We start from the raw sequence: 24,183 nt of genomic DNA on the forward strand, positions 1-24,183 counted from the left end.
AGCAGCGGTGCCAAAAGGCATCTCACCCCCAACATACTGTGGCAGCAGTGTGTACCATCTACAAGATGCACTGCAGGAACTCACTAAGGCTCCTTTGACAGCACCTTCCAAACACACACCCACTAGTGGGCAGCCTGGATAGATGGGGTCTGGAGAGTTGGCGGTTACTGGAGAGTGGAGGGGGTGCCAGAGACTGGGGAAGAACTCAAGAGTTAGGGGTACTGTGGTGAGGTGGATGGGAGAGTTTGGGAGGACTGGAGAATGTGGACACAAGGGGACTGGAGAATCTGGGGAGACAGGGGCTGGGAAACTGGAGACATTTTCTCATTCATTCACATCTGTTGGGTATCGCTGGCTAGGCCAACATTTATTGCCCAACCCTAATTGGCCTTGAGAAGGTGGTAGTGAGCTGCCTTTTGGCACCGCTGCATTTTATGTGGTGTAGACACACCCACTGTGCTGTTAGAGAGGGAGTTGCAGGATTTTGACCTGGCAACAGTGAAGGAACAGCGATATATTTCCAAGTCAGGATGGTGGGTGGCTTGATGCCACACTCGGTGAAATGCTACCTTAATGTCAAATTCTTCCCTTATATTTTGTCTATGTTTGAACCAAGGCTGTAATGAGGTCAGAAGCTGACTGACCCATGTGGATGTCCTCATGGCCTAGGAGCAGATGCTGGTGTAAGGGTCAACTGGCTTCATCACTTTGTGGATGTAGCTGGAGTAACTTGCTGGATCTTGTCCTCTTCTTGCCACCCTTATTTGTGGCCACTCCAGGGCTTTCCAGTGAAAGAGAAGGACTTATTCACCAAAGAGAAGGATTGGTGGATGATGACTCTGGGAAAGGATGTGTAGATAGTTTGTGTCATGTTGAGATCAAAAAGGAGGTGGTATTGGGGTTCTTGAGAAATATTAAGGTGGACAAATCCCCAGAACCTGAGGGGATATGCCCCAGAATACTGAGAGAGGCAAGGGAGGAAATTGCTGGGGTCTTGAGAGAAATCTTTGTATCCTCACTGGCTACAGGGGAGGTCCCAGAGGATTGGAGAATAGCCAATGTTGTTCCCTTGTTTCAGAAGGGTAGCAAGAATAATCCAGATAATTACAGGTTGGTGAACCTTACATCAGTGGTAGGGAAATTATTGAAGAGGATTCTTTGAGAATGGATTTATTCCCACTTGAAAATAAGTGGACGTACTAGTGATAGGCAACATGGCTTTGTGAAGGGAGGTCATGTCTCACGAGCTTGATTGAGTTTTTTGAGGAAGTTACAAAGATAATTGATGAGGATAGGGCAGTGGATGTTGTCTATATGGACTTCAGTGAGGCTTTTGACAAGGTCCCTCATGGCAGACGGGTGCAGAAGGTGAAGTCACATGGGATCAGAGGTGAGCTGGCAAGGTGGATACAAAACTGGCTCAGTCAAAGAAGACAGAGGGTAGCAGTGGAAGGACGTGTTTCTGAATGGAAGGCTGTGGTAGGTGGCGTTCCTCAGTGATCAGTGCTGGGACCTTTGCTGTTTGTAATATATATAAATGATTTGGAGGAAAATGTAACTGGATTGATTAGTGAGTTTGTGGATGACACAAAGGTTGGTGGATTTGCAGATAGCAATGAGGACCATCAGAGGATACAGCAGGATATAGATCAGTTGGAGACTTGAGCGGAGAGATGGCAGATGGAGTTTAATCCAGACAAATGTGAGGTAATGCATTTTGGAAGGTCTAATACAGATAGGAAATATACAGTAAATGGCAGAACCCTTAGGAGTATTGATAGGCAAAGGGATCTGGGTGTACAGGTACACAGGTCACTGAAAGTGGCAATGCAGGTGGAAAATGTAGTCAAGAAGGCATATGGCGTGCTTGCCTTCATTGGCCGGGGCACTGAGTTTAAAAATTGGCAAGTCATGTTGCAGCTTTATGGAACCTTACTCCGGCTGCACTTGGAATATAGTGTTCAATTCTGGTTGCCACACCACCAGAAGGATGTGGAGGCTTTGGACAGGGTACAGAAAAGATTTACCAGGCTGTTGCCTGGCATGGAGGACATTAGCTATGAGGAGAGATTGGACAAACTTGGATTGTTCTCACTGGAGCGACGGAGGTTGAGAGGAGACCTGATAGAAGTCTATAAGATTATGAGAGGTATGGACAGAGCAGATAGTCAGAAGCTTTTTCTCTGGGTAGAAGGGTCAGTTACTGGGGGCATAAGTTTAAGGTGCAAGGGGCAAGGTTTAAAAGAGATGTACAAGGCAGGTTTTTTTTTTACACAGAATGGTGGAACTTGTTGCTGGAGGAGGTAATGGAAGCGGATATGGTAGTGATTTTTAAGGGGTGTCTTGACAAGTACATGAATGAGATGGGATTAGAGGAATATAGTCCCTAGAAGAGTAGGGAGTTTTAGTTAAGTCGGGCAGCATGGTGGGTGCAGGCTTGGAGGGCCAAAGGACCTGTTGTTGTGCTGTAATTTTCTTTGCTCCTTGTTCTTTGAGCTCTCAAAAAGGGTCATCCTGACTCGAAACACTGGTTCTGTTCTCTCCCCACAGATGCTGTCAGACCTACCGAGATTTTCCAGCATTTTCTGTTGATGTTTCAGATTCTCAGATGTCTCTGATAAGGGCAGCACAGTGGTTAGCACTGCTGCCGCATAGCCTCAGGGACCTGGGTTCAATTCCCAGCTTGGGTTACTGTCTGTGGAGTCTGCATGTGCTTCCCATGTCTGCGTGGGTTTCCTCCATGTGCTCCTCCCACAGTCCGAAAGACATGCTGGTTAGGTACATTGGCCATGCTAAATTCTCCCTCAGTGTACCCAAACAGGCGTTGGAGTGTGGCGACTTGGGGACTTTCACAGTAAATTCATTGCTGTGTTAATGTAAGCCTACTTGTGACATTAATGAATAAACTTAAACTTATTTCAGAACTTTCTTGGAGCCCTTCTTGGGAACCGTACATGGTCAGAGCCAAATGTAAAGATTCATATAAGTACATCAGAAATAGGAGCAGGAGTAGGCCATCGAGCCCTTTGAGCCTGCCCCGCCATTCAACAAGATCATGGCTGATCTGAAGTGGATCAGTTCCACTTTCCCGCTTTCTCCCCATAACCCTTAACTCCCTTGTCTATCAGAAACCTATCTACCAGTGACTTAAATATATTCAGTGAGGTAGCCTCCACCACTTCAATGGGCAGAGACTCACCACCCTTTGAGTGAAGAAGTTCCTCCTCACCTTCAATCATTCCAATCATTATTCATGTAAATTGAGTTTGTGTCTTTATATGCCCTGTTTGTGCTCAGAATTCTCACCCACCTGACCAAGGAGCTAAGCTTCCGAAAGCTAGTGGCATTTGCTACAAATAAATCTGTTGGACTTTTACCTGGTGTTGTGAAACTTCTTATTGTGTTTACCCCAGTCCAACGCCGGCATCTCCACATCAAAGCCAAGAGCCCAGAGATGCTTGTGGAACCTCCACTGGCTTATCCATTCCCACGTGGCACCGTGGGTGAGATTGTGGTGGGAGAACTGGTGAGGTCACAGGGAGGGCACGGGGCCCCCTGGGAGTTGTAGCTGGGGGGCGGGGCCGACGGTCCGCGCGGGGCACCCTGGGATTTGTAGTCTTTCCCCGCGGTTCCGGCCCATCGGTCCACAGGCACATGCGCACTAGGGACTCCATTTCCCGGTGGGCGCCGCGGTCGGCAATGGCGGCTGTCCCAGACTCTGGTGTGCCTCTGAGGTGAGATCGGAAGTGGCGGGGGTCGAGCTGGCGGCTGCTGTGCCCGGGGCCATGGAGGGGAAGTCGAAGGTGGCCCCGAGCGTGGATTTCGATCACAGCTGTTCGGACAGTGTGGAGTATTTGACGCTCAATTTCGGACCTTTCGAGACGGTGCACCGCTGGAGGAGGCTGCCGCCCTGCGATGAGTTTGTGGGGGCCAGGTGAGGGGGCTGGGGGGGCCACTGCCTCCACCAGGAACTGCTTTCACTTCGGATGTCCCGAAACCGCCTTTCACTCATCCCACAAAAAAAATCTCTCCACACGCCCTTCAGATCCCTCCCACAATTGTGATTATTCCCCGCCCCCCCACCAAGAATTTCACAGACACCCCTCACTGCACACTGATCATCAATACTGCCTCACAGAGACCCCTTCACTGCACACTGATCATCAATACTGCCTCACAGAGACCCCTTCACTGCACACTGATCATCAATACTGCCTCACAGAGACCCCTTCACTGCACACTGATCATCAATACTGCCTCACAGAGACCCCTTCACTGCACACTGATCATCAATACTGCCTCACAGAGACCCCTTTCTGCACACTGATCATCAATACTGTCTCACAGACACCCCTTACTGCGCACTGACCATTAACACTGTCTCACTGACACCCTTTACTGCAAACTGATCATCAATACTGTCTCACTGCCACTCACTGTACGCTGATCATCAATACTCCCTCACAGACATCCCTTACTGCACACTGACCATCAATACTCCCTCACAGATACTGCTTACTACACACTGGTAAGAAGATAACATAAGAACTGTGAGCAGGACTAGGCCATCAGGCTCCTCGAGCCTGCTCTGCCATGCAATAAGATCAAGGCTGATCTTTTTGTGGACTCAGCTCTACTTATCCACCTATTCACCATAACTTTAATTCCTTTACTATTCAAAATTTAGCTATCCTTGCCTCAAAAACATTCAATGAGGTAGCCTCAACTGCTTCACTGGACAGGGAATTCCACAGATTCACAACCCTTTGGGTGAAGAAATTCCTCCTCAACTCAGTCCTAAATCCGCTTTATTTTGAGGCCATGCCCCCTACTTCTAGTTTCACCTGCCAGTAGAAACAACTTCCCTGCTTCTATCTTACCTATTCCCTTCCCAAAGTGTATTTGCTATATCCTGCACCATCTTTTTCAGTACCCTGGGTTGCATTCCATCAGGACCAGGACTTGTCTACCTTTAGCCCCATTAGCTTGCCCAACACTTCCTGTTTTGTGATAGTAGTTCTAGATACTCATAGCCTTCTTGTCATCAGTGTTTGGCACTTTATTTGTGTCTTCTACTATGAAGGCTGACGCAAAATATGTGTTCAATGCCGCAGCCATTTCCACATTTCCAGTTGTTATATCCTCCTCCTCATTCTCTAAAGGACCAATGTTTACTTTAACCATTCTTTTTCACTTTATATATTTGTAGAAACTTTTGCTGTCTGTTTTTATATTCAACAATACTGTCTCGCAGATACCCCTTACTGCATTCTGACCATCAATACTGTCTGACAGAGACCCTAACTGCAAACTGATCATCAGTACTGTGCACAAGTTCATCAATGATGCTATGTAAACCTCATTCTACACACTAACACAGGAATAATGGCGAAAGTAAAGATAAAAAGTTGGAAGGAAGATAAGAATGGGAGTAGTCTATGGACCCCCAAAATGTAACCCCTCAATTAGCCAGAGCATAAATGGGGAAATATCAAGGGCATATTTGAAGGGAACTGCAGTTATATTAGGAGATTTTAATCTGCATATTGATTGGACAAACTAAACTGGCAAGGTAACATTGAAGAAGAATTTATGGAGTGCATCAGGAATTGGTTTTTGGAGCAGTACGTTGTGGAACCTACCTTGGAACAGGCTGTTTAAGATTTGGTTTTGTGTAATGAAGAAGGATTAGTAAGGGATCTTGTGTTTAAGGATCCCCTATGGCGTAATAACCACAATATGATAGAATTCCAGATATAGTTTGGGGTGAATGCCATTGGTGCATAACCAGTGCCTTCAATTTAAATAAGGGTAGTTATAATGATATGTCGGAGAAGTTGTCTAAGGGGAACTGGGTAAACAAGCAAAGATACAGGTCAGTAGATGATTAGTGGCAGATATTCATCAGCAGGAATTTATCCCAATCAAAAAGAGGGATTCCATGAGAAAGTGGCAAAATCCATGGTTAATACAGGAGGACAAGGATGGTGTTAAATTGAGAAGCAGGATATGCAAAGTGGCAAGGGTAATGGTAGATCAGAGGACTGGGACCCAGCATCAAAAGAGCTCATAGGAAGAGAGAAATTGAATTTTGAGAGAAGTCTTGCATGCAGTATAAAAACAAACAGTAAGTGTTTCTGAGATTATGTAAATAGGAAGCAGGCAGTAAGGTAAATATGGGACCTGTACTAAACGAGGCTGGTGAATTGATAATGGCAAATAAAGAAATGGCAGATAAGCTGAATAAATTTTTTACATCAGTCTTCATCATGGAAGACATTGCAAATATCTCTAAGTTATCAGATGGGCTGATTTCAAATGTTATGGTAGAACGTACAAAAATCCCAATCAGAAGGGATGGAGTATTAGAGAAACTTAAAGGGCTAAAGGTGGACAAGTTGCCAACGCCTGATGAATGCACTCTATAGTTTTAATGGAAGTAGCTGCAGAAATAGTGGGTGCATTGGATGAATTTCTTTGTAATTTGCTCAATTTCTCGAGGGTACCAGAAGATTGAAAAACAACCAATGTAGTGCCTTTGACCAAAAAGGGAGAAAGGCAGAAAACAGGGAATTACAGTCAGTTAGTTTAACATCTATCACTGGCAACGTGCTGGAATCAGTAATCAAAGAGGAAATAGCTAATCATTTAGGAGAGCTGAATATAATCAAACTTAGACAATATGGCTTTATGAAAGGTAAATCATGTTTGACAAATTTGCTCAAATTCTTTGAGGATGTAACAGGGAGAATAGATAAAGGGGAACCTGTAGATGTAATGAATTTAGATTTCCAAAAGGCATTTGACAAGGTGTAGCGTAAGAAACTGGTGTGTAATGTAAAGGCCCATGGAATTGGAGGAAGTGTATTAACACGGATTGAAAGCTGGCTGTCAAATAGAAAACAAAGACTTGGAATAAATAGGTCCTTTTCCGAGTGGAGAGAAGTAACTAGTGGAATAATACAGAGACCAGTTCATGCTCACAATTATTCACTATTTACATTACTGACCAGGAGGAAGGAACAGAATGTAAAGTTTCCAAATTTGTTGATATGAAGATAGGTGGAAGGGCAGGTTTTGGGGAGGATATTGTGATTTTGCATTGGGATATAGATAGATTGGGTGACAGGGTGAAAACCTGGCAAATGGAGTTTAATGTGGGTAAGTGTGAAGTCATAAACTTCGGTAGGAGGAATCAAAAGGCACCATATTATCTAAATGGAGAGAGACTACCACTGAGTGAAGGGAGCTAGGTGTTCTCGTGCATGAATCACAAAAAGCAGGTCCAACAAGTAATTAATATTGGCAAACAGCATTTTGGCCTTTATTGCAAGGAGGCTGGTGTTTAAAAATAGGCAGGTTTTGTTGCAATTGTATAGGGTGTTGGTGAGGCCTCACCTGGAATACTGTGTACTGTTTTGGCCACCTTGCCTTGAAAAGGATATAGTGACAGACAGTCCAAAGGAAATTCGCTAGATTAATTCCTGGGACATGAGAGTTGTCCTATCAAGAGGGACAAATAGTCTGGATCTGTATTCCTTGGAATTTAGAAGGGTGAGGTGTGATCTTATTTAAACATATAAGATCCCTGAGAGGGCTTGAGAGGGTAAGTGGTGAGAGAGTGGGACAGTCTCGAACAAAGGGACATAGCTACGAGATAGAGGGCAGGTTTTTTAGAACAGGTGTGTGAAAATTTCTCCTCACAGACGGTTATGAATGTCTGGAATTCTCTGCCCAAAAGGGTAGTGGAAGCTGGATCATTAGAAGTATTTAAAGTGGAGGTGGATAAATATTTAATAGATCGAGGAATAGAGGGCTGTGGGGAATGGCACAAAAAAGGAGTTGAAGCCGACATAGATAAGCCACGAATATACTGAAGGCTTGAAGGGACTGGTGGCCTTCTGCTTCTGTTTCTTGTGCTCTTGGAAGTACTCAGCAGTTCTGGCAACATCTGTAGTGTTTTAAGTTCACATTTTGAGCAAATGTGACCAATCTTCAGAATTCACTCCACAGATGTGGCCAAATCTGCTGAGTACTTCCTGCTCTTTCTGTTCTTATTTCAGAGTTCTGCAGTGTTTTACCTTTATGGCAGTGGAGGAGCTATTGTGCTGCTGGGTGTTTCTTATAGACCACCAAATAGGAGGAAATAGGAGCACACATTCAAAAGAACATATCAGAAAGGTGTGAGAATGATAGCGTAGTGATAAACAGGCACTTTAGTTATCCCAATATAGTCTAGCAAATAATAATGTAACAATCAAAGAGGGATAGGAGATCATGATGTATAGAAGAGGATTCTCTTGATCTATACCTTCTAGCCAGTTGTATGATCCTTTTCCACTTCCATGACAACTGAAAACTTATTGATATGGTGATTAGTTTTCCAAATGCTCCCATTGAAACACAACCCACTTGCTTCACTCCATTCTCAGAATCAGATTTAATATCAACGTGAAGAATGTTCCCTTTCCCTTGCGTGGGCAAGACTGAAAGTCTTTGCACATATCACATGTGCATCAGTCTTAGGTTACTGTATGTACATGGTTGCACAATACATTTAAAACAGCAGATTTGGAGTTCATAAATCACCTATGCACTCCAAAAAAATTAGAGAGAGCCATGGACATGGCCCAGTGGGTGGAACTCATGCCTCTGAGTCAGGTTTCTGGGCTCAAGTCACACCCCAGAAACCTAGGCTAATGCTCCAAAGAGTTCCAAAGACTCGTGACCTGAGAGACAAAAATCACTTCATTTCCATTTTAAATGGACAACTGCCTCATTTTTAAATAGTGATCCTCTAGTTCTATATTCTCCCACTAGAGGAATCATCCTTTTTGCATCCACCTTCTCAAGACGCCTCAGAACTCAGAATCTGTTTCATTCAACATGCCTTTTCTAAATTTCACAGGATACAAGGCTAGCCTGTCCAACCTTTCCTCATAAGACAAGCTGCCCATTTCAGGTATTAGTCTGATAAACCTCTGAACTGCTTCCAATGCAGTTACATCATTCCTTTAATAAGGTGACCGGAGAAAATATTGAATAGAGGTCTTGTCTGGTTTTTCAGGTGGACGTAGGCAGACACATCCATCAATAGCCCTATATAAACCCTGCATCCAAATTCCTTCATGTGACTCAGTATTACATGTAGGTATCCTAAGAGTACACAGACATGACCATAATTCTACATTAAGCCTTCAGCAGTCCTTAACTGTGGAATAACTTCTCTCTCATGTACAAATTCACTATACATCACCACAGCTTCAAAAGTGGTTGTAAATTGCTCTGGGAATCCTGAGGTCATGAAAAGCACGTACAATTATTTTCTTATCCACAGGTCTCCCAGTAATCTCTCAGACTTCCTTCTTTACCAGTTCCCCAATAGATTTTCCTGTAAACCATCTACTGATAATAAATAAACTCCATTTCAGATCTGAGGGTTTAACGGACAGAGTGTTTTAGTTGGTCCCCATCAAAGTGAATTTCAATATCTGCGAGCTTTGTATATTGGGACAGATGTGTCAGATTTTATTGCTGTTGTCTGTGAAATTTGTGAAAATATTGCAGCAGGCTCCTATACAATAGTTATTGATGCTCATGTTTTCTCTTCCTTCAGACGAAGCAAGCATACAGTCGTGGCCTATAAGGATGCGATCTATGTGTTTGGAGGGGACAATGGGTATGTATATGTTTTATTTGCTCGTGGGATGTGTGCATTGCTAGCTAGAGATTGCCCATCCCTAATTGCTCTTGAGAAGGCAGTGAATCATGCAACCCAGGTGGTGTACGTACACCCATAGTGCTGTTAGAAAGGGAGTTCCAAGATTTTGACCCTGTGACACTAAAGGAAAGGTGCTATAGTTCCAAGTCAGAATTGTGTGTGACTTGGAGGAGAACTTGCAAGTGATGATGTTCCCATCTATTTGCTGCCCCTGTCCTTCGAGGTGATAGAGAGTGCAGGTTTGGAAGGTGCTGCATTGCATCCTGTAGATAGTACACACTGCTGCCACTGTGCCTCAGTAGTGGAGGGAGTTTATGTTGAAAGTAGTGGATAGGAAGCTGATCAAGCAGGTTGCTTTGTCCTGGATGGTGTCGAACTTCTTAAGTGTTGTTGGAACTGCAAATGGAAAGTATTCCTTCATATCCCTAATTTGGCGCTTGGAGATGGTGGACAGGCTTCGAGGAATGAGGAGGCAAGTTACTCACTGCAGAATCCACAGCCTCTGACCTGCTGTTGTAGTCGGAGTATTTAGCTGGCTAGCCTTGTTCCATTTCTGGTCAATGGTAACTCCCAAGATGTCGATACTGGAGGTAATGAGACTAATCCCATGGGGAAAAACGTGAGTCAGCAGTTTTTAAAAAGCACCATGTAGATATCCGGAAAAAAGCTACAACCAACGGTGATCTTTGTTAAGTGTGTAATGTGTCAAGACCATCCAACAACATACCACGATTGCAGACCTCATGAACAGGTTAGCATTTGGTGTGGTGATATGTATTGTGTCTGTCATTGTACGTTACAGAGCTGGGTAGGGCTGGCTGAGTTTCAGGGTTATTGATATAATGGTTTTCAGAATAGATGATTTCAATATAAAGATTTGAGCAGTGATTAAAGTACATTATATTGCCTGAGTTATCTACTTTATTAGTGTAAAAAAAATGTGAAGCTTGGTAAATATGCTGAGTTCTATGACTTTGTTAATTGTGTTGGGCTGGGCTATCATGAGATGCGAGCAGACAATGTGTTATATTGGTTGCCTGTAGAACAAAGCTTCCTATCGCTTCCAGGAGAGCAATAGTAATTGATTAGTAAGCTTCCTTAACATTAATGTAAGGATTATGGAATGTCTGAAAGAGATTGTATATTTTTGACAGATTGTCCTAAGAGTTTGCTTCTATTCGTAATTGCCGAGTTGAGTGTATCACAAACTCAGAGGGCCTTTATAGGCATCAAAGAATATTTCTCCCCATCAGTTTGGTTTGTATTCAAACACAACATTAAATTAGCTTTCAGAAACTTTTGGTGTTGATGACTGTATTTGTGCCAGTGAAACAATATCAAGTTTCAGTGTGCTTTGCTGCTGACCTAATTAGAACAGCCCCATTCTGTTGAGATGAAATGTAACAATTTGTTTTCCTGTCTGATGTAGCTGCAAAACCCAGGACAAGAATATGAACAGACTATTCTTTTTCATTCAAAGTTTAATTGAATATTGCAGGATGTGAAGGGCTTACAGGAAATGATATTTCACCATTTTGCAATGCTTTGTGAATAAAGTACTTGCCAACAAAAAAGCCAACTTAGTGATTGAATAGTGTGGTCAAGATCCCACTAGGCATTTGTAGACTGCTGCATAACTCTCGGGCAGAATTCAGCATTGATTTTAGTACAGTTGCGGCACAGGCATCGATTTTACACAAAGGACATTGTTCAAAGTTGAAACTGGGGGAGCAGGGAGTAAGCCAAGGACAGCAAATTGACCTTCCATGTTGAATGACTTTCAACACTCTTTTCATTTTTCCACAGAAAGAACATGTTAAATGACCTGTTAAGATTCGATGTGAAGGACTGCTCTTGGTGCAGGTTTGTACAGCAATAATATCTATCTGTAAAATACCCTGAATGGAAAAGAAAAGCCCCAGTTGTGAGGAAATGGAATTTTGACAGGCATGTAGAAATGGATTTGGACACAGGGAGCAATCAGGAGGCGGGTGACCAAAACATTTGCTAGAATAAATGGATTTTTCAACAGGAGTTCCAGATAGTAAATCCAAGGTGGCACGGGTCCCTATAATCATAATGTGGAAAAATTGGAGAAGGGTGGGCATGCATCATATGATAGGAGGAGATCTGATGTATCCCAATGATTCAGGTTTGATTGTCAGCACAGATAGCTAGATGTGGAATAGACTTTTCACTTCCTTGCTGTCTTTCCCTCTCTGGCCCAAATTTGAGGGTTTGCTATTTCCTCTTGCTCTCTGTTGGTAGAAAGAGGATATTAGTGAATGGTGATGATATACTTTGTATTATGATTTTTACCGACCCTGAGCTTGTCTCTGGATTGGGACAGTTTGGCCAACTGAAACCGATGTTCAGTCGGGCACTTTAGGACCATAATGTCCCTTAACTTTACATACAATGAAGAAAAATATCACATTGTCAAAGGAGCCAAGTCAACCTTAATTAGCCGCTACCAAAAGACACTGTGATGGTAGCTCATTCTCTGCAAATAATCAGGGCACCTGTTCATGGAGGTTGAATAAATTGAATTTACTGCATTCCAGGGGTTTTGCCAGTGTTTTCCATTTGATAATTCTGTCAATTTTTGATGAATATTATATCATTTGTCCTGAAAATAGACAGTACCTGACAATTTATGTGTATATTTCAAAATGTACTCCATGGTGTGTAATTCAAAAGTGGCAAGACAAGAGTCAAGACGGCTGGAGATGGGACTGGGCGCCTTCTGTATCTTGTACTGCTCTTCACATTCCACAACACTTGCAAAGGCCGTCTTCTTGACCATTGGACCTTCCATTAGTCTCTTTCACTCAATCCGCCGGAGTCTGTCTACACATGCTGGGATAGACATCTCTGTATCTCGCCGAGGGTTGAGACCTATTGGCTACCCTCATCTGGTTTAACCAGCTTGTCGAAGCAGTTGCCTGGGGTGTGGCCGCTGTCGTATGGAAACAGCTACAGGGAGCCACTGGTGAGAGCTGAGTGCCAGGTGGGGACAAAGCGTGGACAAAACACTCTGGAAAGGATGCGGCATGTTCCCCCCCAGAAGTACTACCCCTCCCTGACACCCCATACACCCTAATCCAGATGGGAATTGGGAAGAGCGGGTGAGGCTGACGCTGCGCAATTCTCCCTCACTTTAATCCAAATCAAGCGCTAGTCTCGACACCATCATCATTATCACCATCGTCCTGTTCAACCTTTGAAGTCCTGTGGCAATGGGTGAGCAATGAAGCAGCAGGTGCACTGGGAGCTGTAGTCTCGGACCTGCACACAGGCAGCTCAGGTTTAATGGTCGTTTTCCACTGACCGAAGCAGCAGTGAAACTACCTGGGTGACTGAGCAACCCTCTTCAGGAATACACTGCTCACCTCCGTAGAATGAGGAAGGAGGTAGAAAAGGTGCCCTAAACATTGCTTGCTTCACTACGCCCTGGCCAATTTACCGTGGCTGGCGGGGGTCCCATCTTACGGTCGAACAAACAAAATAACACACAAGGTGACACTGTTCACCATTGGCACTTGGAACGTTCCCATGCTTTTGGACAACCCTACAGTAGACAGACCAGAGAGAAGAACGGCCTTAGTTGCCAGAGAGCTTGCAAGATACAACATTGACATTACAGCCCTGAGTGAAACTTGTCTTGCCAATGTAGGTCAGTTGACTGAAACTGGAGGTGGATAACTATTTTCTGGAGCGATCGCGGCTGCGATCATGATGCTGGAGTTGGATTCGCCGTCAGAAGTCACCTTGTTCGGAAACTTGCTAGCGTACCCAAGGGTGTGAACAACTGGCTTATGGCATTACGGCTGCTACAGAACAGAAGTCAAGCCACCCTGATCAGCGCCTATGCCCCCACAATGAACAATCCGGACAAGATGAAAGACAAGTTCTACAAAGAACTAGATGCCCTATTATCAGCAGTGAGCAGTACCGACAAGCTGATCTTGCTTGGCGATTTCAATGCAAGAGTAGGGTGTGACTCTGCAATCTGGAATGGATTGGGCAAGTGTAACAGTAATGGCGTACTCTTACTGAAGACCTGTGCAGCACACGACCTCCTCATCACCAACAGAACCTTCCGTCTGCCTACCTGTAACAAGACCTCCTGGATGCATCCCACTCTAAGTGTTGGCATCTTATCGACTATGTCATTGTCAAGAGAAAAGACAGGCAGGATGTCAGGGTGACCAAGGCCATGTGCGGTGCTGACTGCTGGACAGATCACAGGCTCTTTGTCTCCAAAATGAGGCTCCACATCAGACCCAAGAGGCGACCACAAGGAGAGCCACCAGTGCAACAACTACAGTGCCTACACAAGTCTGTCCAATATGTGCCAGGACATTCCGTGCCCGAATTGTCCTGATCAGTCATCTTCAGACACATCACATCTACCCTCAGAATGACTAATGGTGTTGTGGTCCTCATAGACAACAATGGACGAACAACGATTCAAAAGTGTGACTGAGACAGTTAACTTCAACCTTGTTGATTTTATTTTACAGAAGAGTTTTCAGTAGCATTGAAAACAATGTTGATTTGCTCTGGTTTTCTTTGTCAGGGCTTTTACAACAGGGACTCCACCCGCACCGCGATACCATCACTCTGCTGTTGTGTATGGAAGCAGTATGTTTGTGTTTGGTAAGTCACACTAATGAGCATGGTTCTGAGGATAGTTCTGCCCTTGAGGGACTTATTTCAACTTTAAACTTAGATTATAATGTTAAAAATATCTGGTCACTATTCTAAAGCTATTGAAAATAATCACCCTTGTCTGATCCTGAAGCCTTTTGTTTTATTGATCCCTTTTCCCTTTCTCTCCCATGCCCCACCCAGCATTAGAGAATGAAAGTGTCCATCGGTCTTGGCCACCACACTATAGGAAGGATGTGTTTGTACTAGAGAGGGTGCAGAGAAGATTCACTAAGATGTTGCTTGGGATGGAGCATTTCAACTATGAAGAGAGGCTGGGGTTGTTTTAGCAGAGAAGGCTGAGGGGGGACCTGATTGAGATGGATAAAATTAACAGGGACATTGGGTAGATAGGAAGGAACTTTTCCCTTTAGTAGAGGGGTCAATAATGAGAGGGCATAGATTTAAGGTAAGGGGCAAGAGATTTACAGGGGATTTGAGGGAAACCTTTTCACCCAGAGGGTGGTAGGAATCTGGAACTTGCTGCCTGTAGAGGCGGAAACCTTCAAAACAATTAAGAAATATTTAGAGGAGCACTTGAAACACCATAGCATATACGGCTACGGACCAAATATTGGAAAATGGGATTAGAATAGATAGATGCTTGATTGCTGATGTAGACATGATGGGCCAAGGGGCTTCTTTTTGTGCTGTAAAACTATGACTCTATCAATCAGTGTAAAGTAATTCTGTGGCACATATTTATTGCAGTTATTAGGGTAGTCTATACTGACAGTTCTCCTAGACCATGATCGGTCCTTCCCTGCATACAGCTGCTTCTTTTTGTACACTTGACTTCAATACGAGAATGCATCCAAAACTAAGCTCTGATCCTGATTTAAATATTCTGCACAGTTGTATGACCAGTAAGATCCCAGGAATACCGCAGTTGCAGACTGCAGCCTGACCCATTTACTGGCAAATTGTTTTTCATGTAACTGGGGCTGGATTTATGATTGACCTATTACGCAGAACAGCAGTGAATTAAAAGGACGAGAGCCTTTTGTAAGAAAGTTAGACCAACAGAAAGTTGCTCAAGTCTTTATTTGAACATAAGGAATATTTGAGATGCTGTAATTTGTTCTCTACAGAAACAGGTATCAGTGGAAAAATGGAGGTGCTGATCAGTCTTATACTAATGTCTGGATTTAGTGATTTTTGGCTAGAGATTTTTGTTTTGTGCATTTGAGTCAGCATTGAAACCCTAATGTGAGGCAGTGAGCTGATTCACTGATATTGAGCAGATTTACATACTGGGAAGTTTACAAGTCCCTAATCAAACCAGTGCCAAACCTTGCAATACCTCAGAATAACCTTTCTATACCTGCTTAAGGACAGTCTTAAATTGTGTTCCTTTTATTTTAATAGTTAGATTTACCCTTTATAAATGAGATAAGGATTTATATAATTAAAGAGCTTCCATTTATAAAGCGCCTTTCAGGATTTACCAGTTAATGAAATACTTCGGAACTGTTATTTATTTATTTATTGGTGTCACAAGTAGGCTTACATTTACACTGCAATGAAATTACTGTGAAAATCCCCTAGTCACCACACTCTGCGCCTGTTTGGGTACACTGAGGGAGAATTTAGCATGGCCGGTGCACCTAACCAGCACGTCTTTCAAACTGTGGGAAGAAACTGGAGCGCTCTTAGACATGGAGAGAACATGCAGACTCTGCAGAGAGAGTGACCCAAGCCAGGAATTGAACCCAGGTTCCTGGCAGTGTGAGGCAGCAGTGCTAACCACTCTGCCAACTTGCCACCCATAGTCACTTTAGTAATGTAATGAAACACTGCAAGGATATATATTGACGAGGAGGGCCCTGCTGCTCTTTGAATAGTGCTTTGAGATCTATTACAGCCACTAGATAGGACAGAGCCTCAGTTTAATCTTTCATTTGAAAGATGGCACCTCTGATGGTGTAACACCATACTACACTGAAGCATCAAACAAGTTTATGTGCGCAAGGCTTTGGAGTTGATCTTGCCTGTCAACTTTCTGACTCAGGCAGTGTTACTAAAACTAGGCGGCCGGGCCTTGGTTATGACCACTGTTCAACAATGATCTTAAGTTACCTTTCCTTGTATAGGTGGCTACACTGGAGACATTTATTCCAACTCTAACCTGCAGAACAAGAATGATCTCTTTGAGTACAAGTTTGCTACAGGCCAGTGGACAGAATGGAAAGTAGAGGGCAGGTAAGCGTTGTCTGCTTATTATATCACATGTTAATCATTCTGAAAAAGAGTATTTAGCCCCGTGATGTGAATTATGAGTGTCGAGGGGGTTTGGTGGTAAGGTGATGACGAAGCTTCTATTTGCTACAAAGATTACGTTTCAGTTAAATCACCTTTAACTGACTGAAACTCTTGTCATCTGCAGATACGCAGATGCGCAAATTAACACTGATAAACAAATTTAGTAGGTGACTTACTTTCATTAGACAGGTTTAGAAAATGGCAAAGGCAGTGTGTAAATGCATTTAAGTTGCATTATTAAGTCTTTTTATTAATTGCCCCACAACACGACCCACCGTATGCAAGTTTGTCTGCATGAAGGTTGGCAAACAAATTTCCCTGAAGCTGTTTATATATGGGGAAGAGTGTTCACGTGCTATGGGATGATTTATTCTTTGATTCCCTCCCCCGCATCTCCACTTTTGAGATGGGAGATATAGATTCAAACCTGCAAACCTTTATTCCTTTGAGTATTTCCTCAGTTAACTGTTGATTATTACCTAACAAGCACACTTTTTTTGGTAATCATTTATTCTTTCAATGTGGCTATCATTCTGCATCATTTGTATATTGAATGGTCTGGCTGTTAATGTCTGACAACACACACCAGTGTCAGAATAAAACAACGCACAATCTGCAGATATGTGTGAGTGGTTTTGTTTCAGATGGCTACTATGATCCATTCAAGCTGTATGCCATCATTTATGCTCCTTGGATAGAATTCCAGCTTATAGCCCAGTTTATAGAATCTCTTTCATACATACATCATCTTTCATCTTCAAATGGATATTTGCTGTACCCCACTGATCAAGATCCATTGCTGGATGAATATACATATAGCAAATTCTTTAGATAATGCTGCATATTTAATAGTGTGCCATTTATTCATTTACTGCATAGAAATATTTCAGCTGCAAAATGTATTTTTAATGCAGGTTGCCAGTTGCAAGATCAGCACATGGAGCCACAGTTTATAGTGACAAACTCTGGATCTTTGCAGGCTACGATGGTAATGCCAGGTAAGGAGAAAGCAATTTCTTAAAGTGCTATCTTATTAGTTTATGTGCAAGCATGGCCAGCAAGTGGTACTCAGATACTCAATGATGCTGGATTCTTTCCAGGCATCAAGTCAAAATTGACTAAAATATTATAAGCAACTAGAGTCCATGTTGTAAGGCTAACTGGGAGAGGATCATACACAGCCTGGTCTTCATTTATTACATGGCTGAAATCAGACTTTATTTAACAGTCTAATTGCCTTTAATTTCAAGACTGATTTTTCAATGCAGATTTAAAAAGAAAACTGAGAACTGTAAAATTTACATGACATGACTGTCAAGTGCCAGGCACTGATCATCTCCAACAAGAGACAATCTAACCATCTCCCTTTGATATTCAGCAGCATCACAATCCTGGGGGTCACAATTGATGAGAAACTTAGCAAGATAAATAAAGGGTACAAGAGCAGATCAGAAGTTTGGAATTCTGCAGCTGATATCTCACCACCTGACTCCCCAAAGCCTGCCCACCATTTACAAGACAGAAGTCAGGAGCATGATGCAATATTCTCCACTTTTCTGATTGAGTGCAGCTCCAAAAGCACCAAAGAAGTTCGACACCATCCACAAGAAAGAGCCCACTGACTGACACACAATCTACCATGTTAACCATTCACTCCTTCCACCAATGCACAGTGACAGCAGTGTGTTCCATCTACAAAATGCACAGCAGCAACTTATGAGGGTTTCTTTAACAGCATCTTCAAAGTCCACAGCCTCTACCACCTGAAAGTAAAAGAGGAATTTTCTCTTGTTTCTTAGGCTGTCCCTCGGGATGAAGGATGAGTTCCTTCCACTTTGATTAGATAAGTTCACGAATAGTTGATCGGTCTAATGTGCAACTTGCACTCTGCCACATGTTGTGTAGGTAGTGCTTGATGGGTTGGTTGGATGAATTGTTTGGGGGATTGTATACTCTCCCTGATGCCTTGACTAAATCTCTGCACGTTCCTGATGAAATATCTGTCTTTACTGCCTTCTTGAATGCACCTTCGCCACTTTGGTCGGCCAAAAGCCAGGATCTCCCATGAGCTGATAGGGTTCTTGATTCCCTTCAGGGAAGCTTTGAGGCTATCCCTAAAGTGATTTCTTAATTCACTAAACAGGATGTGGACAATGTTGGCTAGGCCAGCATTTACTGTGCTTGAGTTGCCCTTGAGAAGGTGGTGTAAGCTGCTTTCTTGAACTGCTGCGATCCCTGAGGTGTAGGTACATCCACATTGCTGTCAGGGAAGAAGTTCCAGGATTTTTGACCCAGTGACATTGAAGGAATGGCAATATATTTCTGATAATGAGTGACTTGAGGGGAACTTCCAAATGGTGGTGTTCCCATGTATCTTCGGCATGGTAGTTAACGCACTGGTTAGCACTGCTGCCTCACAGCACCAGGGACCTGGGTTCACTTGCAGCTTTGGGTGACCGTCAGTTGGAGTTTGCACATTCTCCCTGTGTCTGTGTGCTACGGTTCCCTCCATCAGTCCAAAGATACGCAGGTTAGGTGGATTGGCCATGTTAAATTGCCCATACAGTGTCCGGAGGTTGTAGGTTAGATGGATTAACCATGGTGAATCTGTGGGGCTACAGGAATAGGGCAGGGATGAGGACCTGGGTTAAGGTATTGTTAGGAAGTTAGTGCAAACTCAATGGGCCAAATGGCCTCCTCCTGCACTGTTGGAATTCTTGTCTGAGTTCTTGTCCTTTCAAGATCGTTGTGGTAATTGGTTTGGAAGGTGCTGTCTAAGGGGCCTTCTTTACCGTGTCTTGTAAATGGTACACACTGCTGCCACAATTTGTCAGTGGTGGAGGGTGTGAATGTATGTGGATGGGGTACTATTAAGTAGGTTGCCTTGTCTTGGATGGTGTTGAGCTTCTTGAGTGTTGTTGGAGCTCCATTCATCCAGGCATGGTGAGAGTATTTCATCACATTCCTGACTTGTGCCTTGTAGATGGTGGACAGGCTTTGGGGAATTGAAGAGGCAAATTACTCACTGAAGGATTCCTAGCCTCTGACCTGCTCCGCATAGGCTGTAACGATTTGAGAAAAAGGCTGTCCCCACTTTCTTGAGGGCAATTATCAAGTGAAGTTAGGGCTGAGCATAAATGTTGGTCTTTCCAGCAGTATCCACATTCCATAATCAAAAAAAAATCAGACTTTCTTATAATACTTGACCAAGAAGGATAACAGCCAGTCCCCAGCAAGCACTGAAATGCTAGGTTATTAGGCTGATTCCTAGTGTCAAAGGACTGAGTTATGTGTGAAGCAGGCAATAAATAGAAGCTTTGTAAGGCGGTCAATAAGAAGATGCCTTTAAACTGAGTGGATTAACAAAGCTTAATCCAGAGCACTTGATTTAGCACAATGACATCCAGGCAAGAGACATGTTCAGTGCTGATGTGAGGAACCACTTCCGATAAAGACTGATCAATATGTAGAATAATATTTCAGGGAGGGTCTCAGTCAGAATTGTGGAGTTATTCATTAGAGGCAGCAGTTAGTGCTGGAAGTTATTTTTATGGAAGAGTGTGTGAGATTGGCCAAATGGTCTGCCTCATTGGTGCTTGCTTTTAGTGTTTCTGTATATTTTCCTTAGTTTTTGCAATTGTTCTCCTTCAGCCAAGAGATTAAGCAGAATATAGAAACTCCAAAGATGTTAACCCTTGCAGGTTCATTTGTATGGAATGTCTCAGTCTGATTGCAGGATTACACTGACTTATACCAGTGGAGTGATTCTTTCCATTTCTCCCTAGTCATGGAGCATCCAAAGGTGTAGTAAATTTGAAAACGTTAAAGTAATACCACACACTAAAAAGACCATAAGACATAGCAGAATTACGCCACTTGGACCATTGAGTCTGCTCTGCCATTTAATAATGGTTGATATTTTACTCATTCCCATTTCCCTGCCTTTTCCCCTTGACCTTTGATCCTCCTATTAATCAAGAACCTATCTATCTCTGTCTTAAAGACACTCAATGACCTGGACTCCACAGCCTTCTGCGGCAAAGAGTTCCACAGATTCACCACTCACTGGCTGAAGAAATTCCTCCTCATCTCTGTTTAAAGGATCATCCCTTTAGCCTGACGTTGTGCCCTCTGGTTCTAGTTTTTCCTATCAGTGGAAACATCCTTCCACATCCACTCTATCCAGGCCTCACAGTATCCTCCCCCATCCCTCTAAACTCCAACAAGTACTGACCCAGAGTCCTCCATCGTTCCTCATATGACAAGCTCTTCATTCCAGGGATCATTCTTGTGAACTGCCTCTGAACCTTTTCCAAGACCAGTACATCCTTCCTTAGAAATGGGGCACCAAAACTGCTTACAATACTCCAAATGGGGTCTGACCAGAGCCTTACGCAGCCTCAGAAGTACATCCCTGCTCTTGTATTCTAGCCCTCTTGACATGAGTGCTAACATTGCATTTGCCTTCCTAACTGCAGACTGAACCTGCACGTTAACCTTAAGAGAATCGTGAACAAGGACTCCCAAGTCCCTTTATGTTTCTGATTTCCTAAGCATTTCTCCATTTAGAAAATAGTCTATGTCGCCATTCCTCTTTCCAAAGTGCATAGCCTCACACTTTTCCACATTGTATTCCATCTGCCACTTCATTGCCCACTCTCCTAACCTGTCCAAGTTCTTCTGCAACCCCCCTGCTTCCTCAATACTACCTGTCCTTCTACATATCTTTGTGTCATCTGCAAACTTAGCAACAATGCCTTCAGTTCCTTCTTCCAAAGCATTAATGTATATTCTGAAAAGTTGTGGTCCTAGCACCGACTTCTGAGACACACCACTAGAATCAGCTGCCATTCTGATAAAGATCCCTTTATCCTCACTCTCTGCCTTCTGCCAGTCGGCCAATCCTCTGTCCACGCAGGATCTTACCATTAACACCATGGACTCAACTTATTTTACAGTCTCCTATGCGGCACCTTGTCAAAGGCCTTTTGGAAATCTAAATAAATCATGTCCACTGGTTCTCCTTTATCTAACTTCCTTGTTACCTTCTCAAAATACTCTTATTAAGAACATAAGAAATAAGAACAAGAGTAGGCCATCTAGCCCCTCGAGCCTGCCCCGCCATTCAATAGATCGTGGCTGATCTGAAGTGGATCAGTTCCACTTACCAGCCTGCTCCCCATAACCCTTAATTCCCTTATTGATCAGAAATCTATCTACCCGTGACTTAAACATATTCAATGAGGTAGCCTCCACCACTTCAATGGGCAGAGAGTTCCAGAAATTCATCACCCTCAGAGAAGAAGTTCCTCCTCAACTCTGTTCTAAACTGACTCTCCCTTATTTAACAGATTTGTCTTAACAGATTTGTCAGACATGACCTCCCCCGGTGAAGCCATGCTGACTCATTCCTATTTTATCATTTTGATCCTGCACTTCCAAGTACTCCATGATCTCATCTTTAATAATGGACTCTAAAATCTTGCCAATGACAGAAGTCAGGCTAACCAGCAGATAATTTCCCATCTGCTGCCTACCTTCCTTCTTAAACAGCAGTGTTACATTAGCTACTTTCCAGTCCTCTGGGACCCTCCCTGCCTCCAGTGATTGCTGAAAGATCACCACCAATACCTCCACAATTTCCTCAGCTATCTTTTAGAACCCTGGAGTGTATTCCTTCTGGTCCAGGTGACTTATTCACCTTCACACCTTTCAGTTTTCCCAGAACCTTCTCCTTAGTGATGGCCACTACATTCACCTGCGCCCCCTGATTCTCCTGGAGCTCTGGCATCCCACTGGTATCTTCCACCGTGAAGACTGATGCAAAGTAACTATTCAGTTCCTCTGCCATTGCTTTGTTTCCTACTATTCTCCAACCTCATTTTCCAGTGATCCAATGTCTATTTTTGCCTCTCTCTTGTCTTTTATACATTGATGCAGTAGCTGTTTGGAAGCTGGGCCTGTCTTATTTATGAGAAAAGGCTGGCTTTTGAGTAGGTGAACATTAGTTTTCTTAAACATTTTGATACACAGCAGAGCATAAAAGAATGAATTGTTGGTGTATTTACTCCTGATTCCGGCTTCCACCCTTCCTCTCTCGTTATGACTTTCCCCTTAGATTGCCAATAAAGACCGTCAAGTAACCTGGCTGCCCTGCAAGCAGTCGTATTTTGTTTTTTGGTATCTGAGGACACTAAAAATCCTTGGCATTCTTTGTACCATAAATAAGACAAGGATAAGAAAAACCTAAGCCTCTCGTAAACGTTTTGATTCATTTTCAATTGCTTTTCGAACATTCCGAATGGTTTTACTTTCCCTCCGACATCTGGAAGACTATTCCAAGCTTTTACTTGCCTGAGTAAGGAAGTTCTTTATCATATATCTGGTTTATATTTACATCTCCAACATTCCCGTCTACCTTTGAAGTAATATTCAGTCTTTACTTTGATCACTTAATACATCTTAAGATTCCTTCTGCCTCCTCATAACTATCTTTTATTCATCTAATCTTTCTCGTACCGTTTCCCTCACACTTAGAATCGGTCTTCTGAATTTCTGTGCTTTCTTTGGGATGGTGACCAGAACTAAACACAGTACTTCTCTGTATGACCTCTCCACTGCAGTGTGGAGCTTTAACATAACATTTCATAGCACCCATACAGTGCAGAAGGAGGCCGTTGGCTCATCGAGCCTGCACCGATCACAATCCCATCCAGGCCTTATTCCTGTAACCCCACATATTTACCCTGCCAGTCCCCCGGACACTAGGGTCAATTTAGCACAGCCAGTCAACCTAAACCGCACACCTTTGGACTGTGGGAGGAAACCGGACACCCGTAGGAAACTCACGCAGACATGGGGAGAATGCAAACTCCACACAGTGTCCCAAGGCCACAATCAAACCTGGGCCCTTGGTGCTGTGAGGCAGCAGGGCTAACCAGTGTGCCACTGTGCCGCCCATGTGAACTACTGCTTCATCACATGTTAAGCTCATCTTCTTTCTAATGAGGGGATCAGGGGTTATGGGGAAAGGCAGGAGAATGGAGATGAGAAAAATATCAGCCATGATTGAATGGCGGAGCAGACTTGATGGGCAGAGTTGCCTAATTCTGCTCCTATTTCTTATGGTCTTAGGACCTTTTCTCCACAGTTACTGTCTGACCTGCTGAGTCCTTCCAACATTCTTTGTTTCTATATCAATAATATTACAGTAGTTTTGAATATGTACATCATTTTTATGAAAGACAGAGCTTGCTAGTATTGGATGCAGGACTTGAGTGCTGTGATACTCCCCATCTGACAAATAACCTTTCTGTTTTCTTTATATTCATCTCTTATACACTTTTGTGCCATTTAAACCTTCTTTAAAATCTATTTTGGTAGTCCCATGTTACAGCCTTCGTTAAAGATTCCTTTCTTCCCCCTCCACACTATTTTCAGTTTATTTTTCCTCCCATTGTAATTGCCCTGTTTGTTTTGGAGAGCCC

At 43.3% G+C, this 24,183-nt stretch overlaps 2 protein-coding genes across 3 annotated transcripts in view; one reads left to right on the forward strand and one right to left on the reverse strand.

The window, feature by feature from the left end:
- The window catches only part of aifm3 (AIF family member 3), a 212,488-nt gene extending 209,035 nt beyond the window's left edge, over positions 1-3,453 (reverse strand). Inside the window, exon 1 of the mRNA XM_080208720.1 lies at positions 3,378-3,453. The gene's annotated coding sequence lies outside the window, so the exon portion shown is untranslated. The remainder of the gene's footprint in view (positions 1-3,377) is intronic.
- Positions 3,454-3,722: 269 nt separating this feature from the next.
- lztr1 (leucine zipper like post translational regulator 1) overlaps positions 3,723-24,183 on the forward strand; it is a 75,561-nt gene continuing 55,100 nt past the window's right edge. For both annotated transcript variants that reach the window (XM_080208487.1, XM_080208488.1), the window contains exons 1-6: positions 3,723-3,934; positions 9,617-9,679; positions 11,528-11,584; positions 14,304-14,383; positions 16,528-16,636; positions 17,611-17,694. In XM_080208487.1, coding sequence (XP_080064613.1) covers positions 3,786-3,934; positions 9,617-9,679; positions 11,528-11,584; positions 14,304-14,383; positions 16,528-16,636; positions 17,611-17,694 — 542 coding nt within the window. In that variant the 5' untranslated portion in view covers positions 3,723-3,785. The remainder of the gene's footprint in view (positions 3,935-9,616; positions 9,680-11,527; positions 11,585-14,303; positions 14,384-16,527; positions 16,637-17,610; positions 17,695-24,183) is intronic.

The sequence above is a fragment of the Carcharhinus amblyrhynchos genome, chromosome 20 (assembly GCF_965287045.1).
Source record: "Carcharhinus amblyrhynchos chromosome 20, sCarAmb.v2.hapA, whole genome shotgun sequence".
NCBI classification, from domain to species: Eukaryota; Metazoa; Chordata; class Chondrichthyes; order Carcharhiniformes; family Carcharhinidae; genus Carcharhinus; species Carcharhinus amblyrhynchos.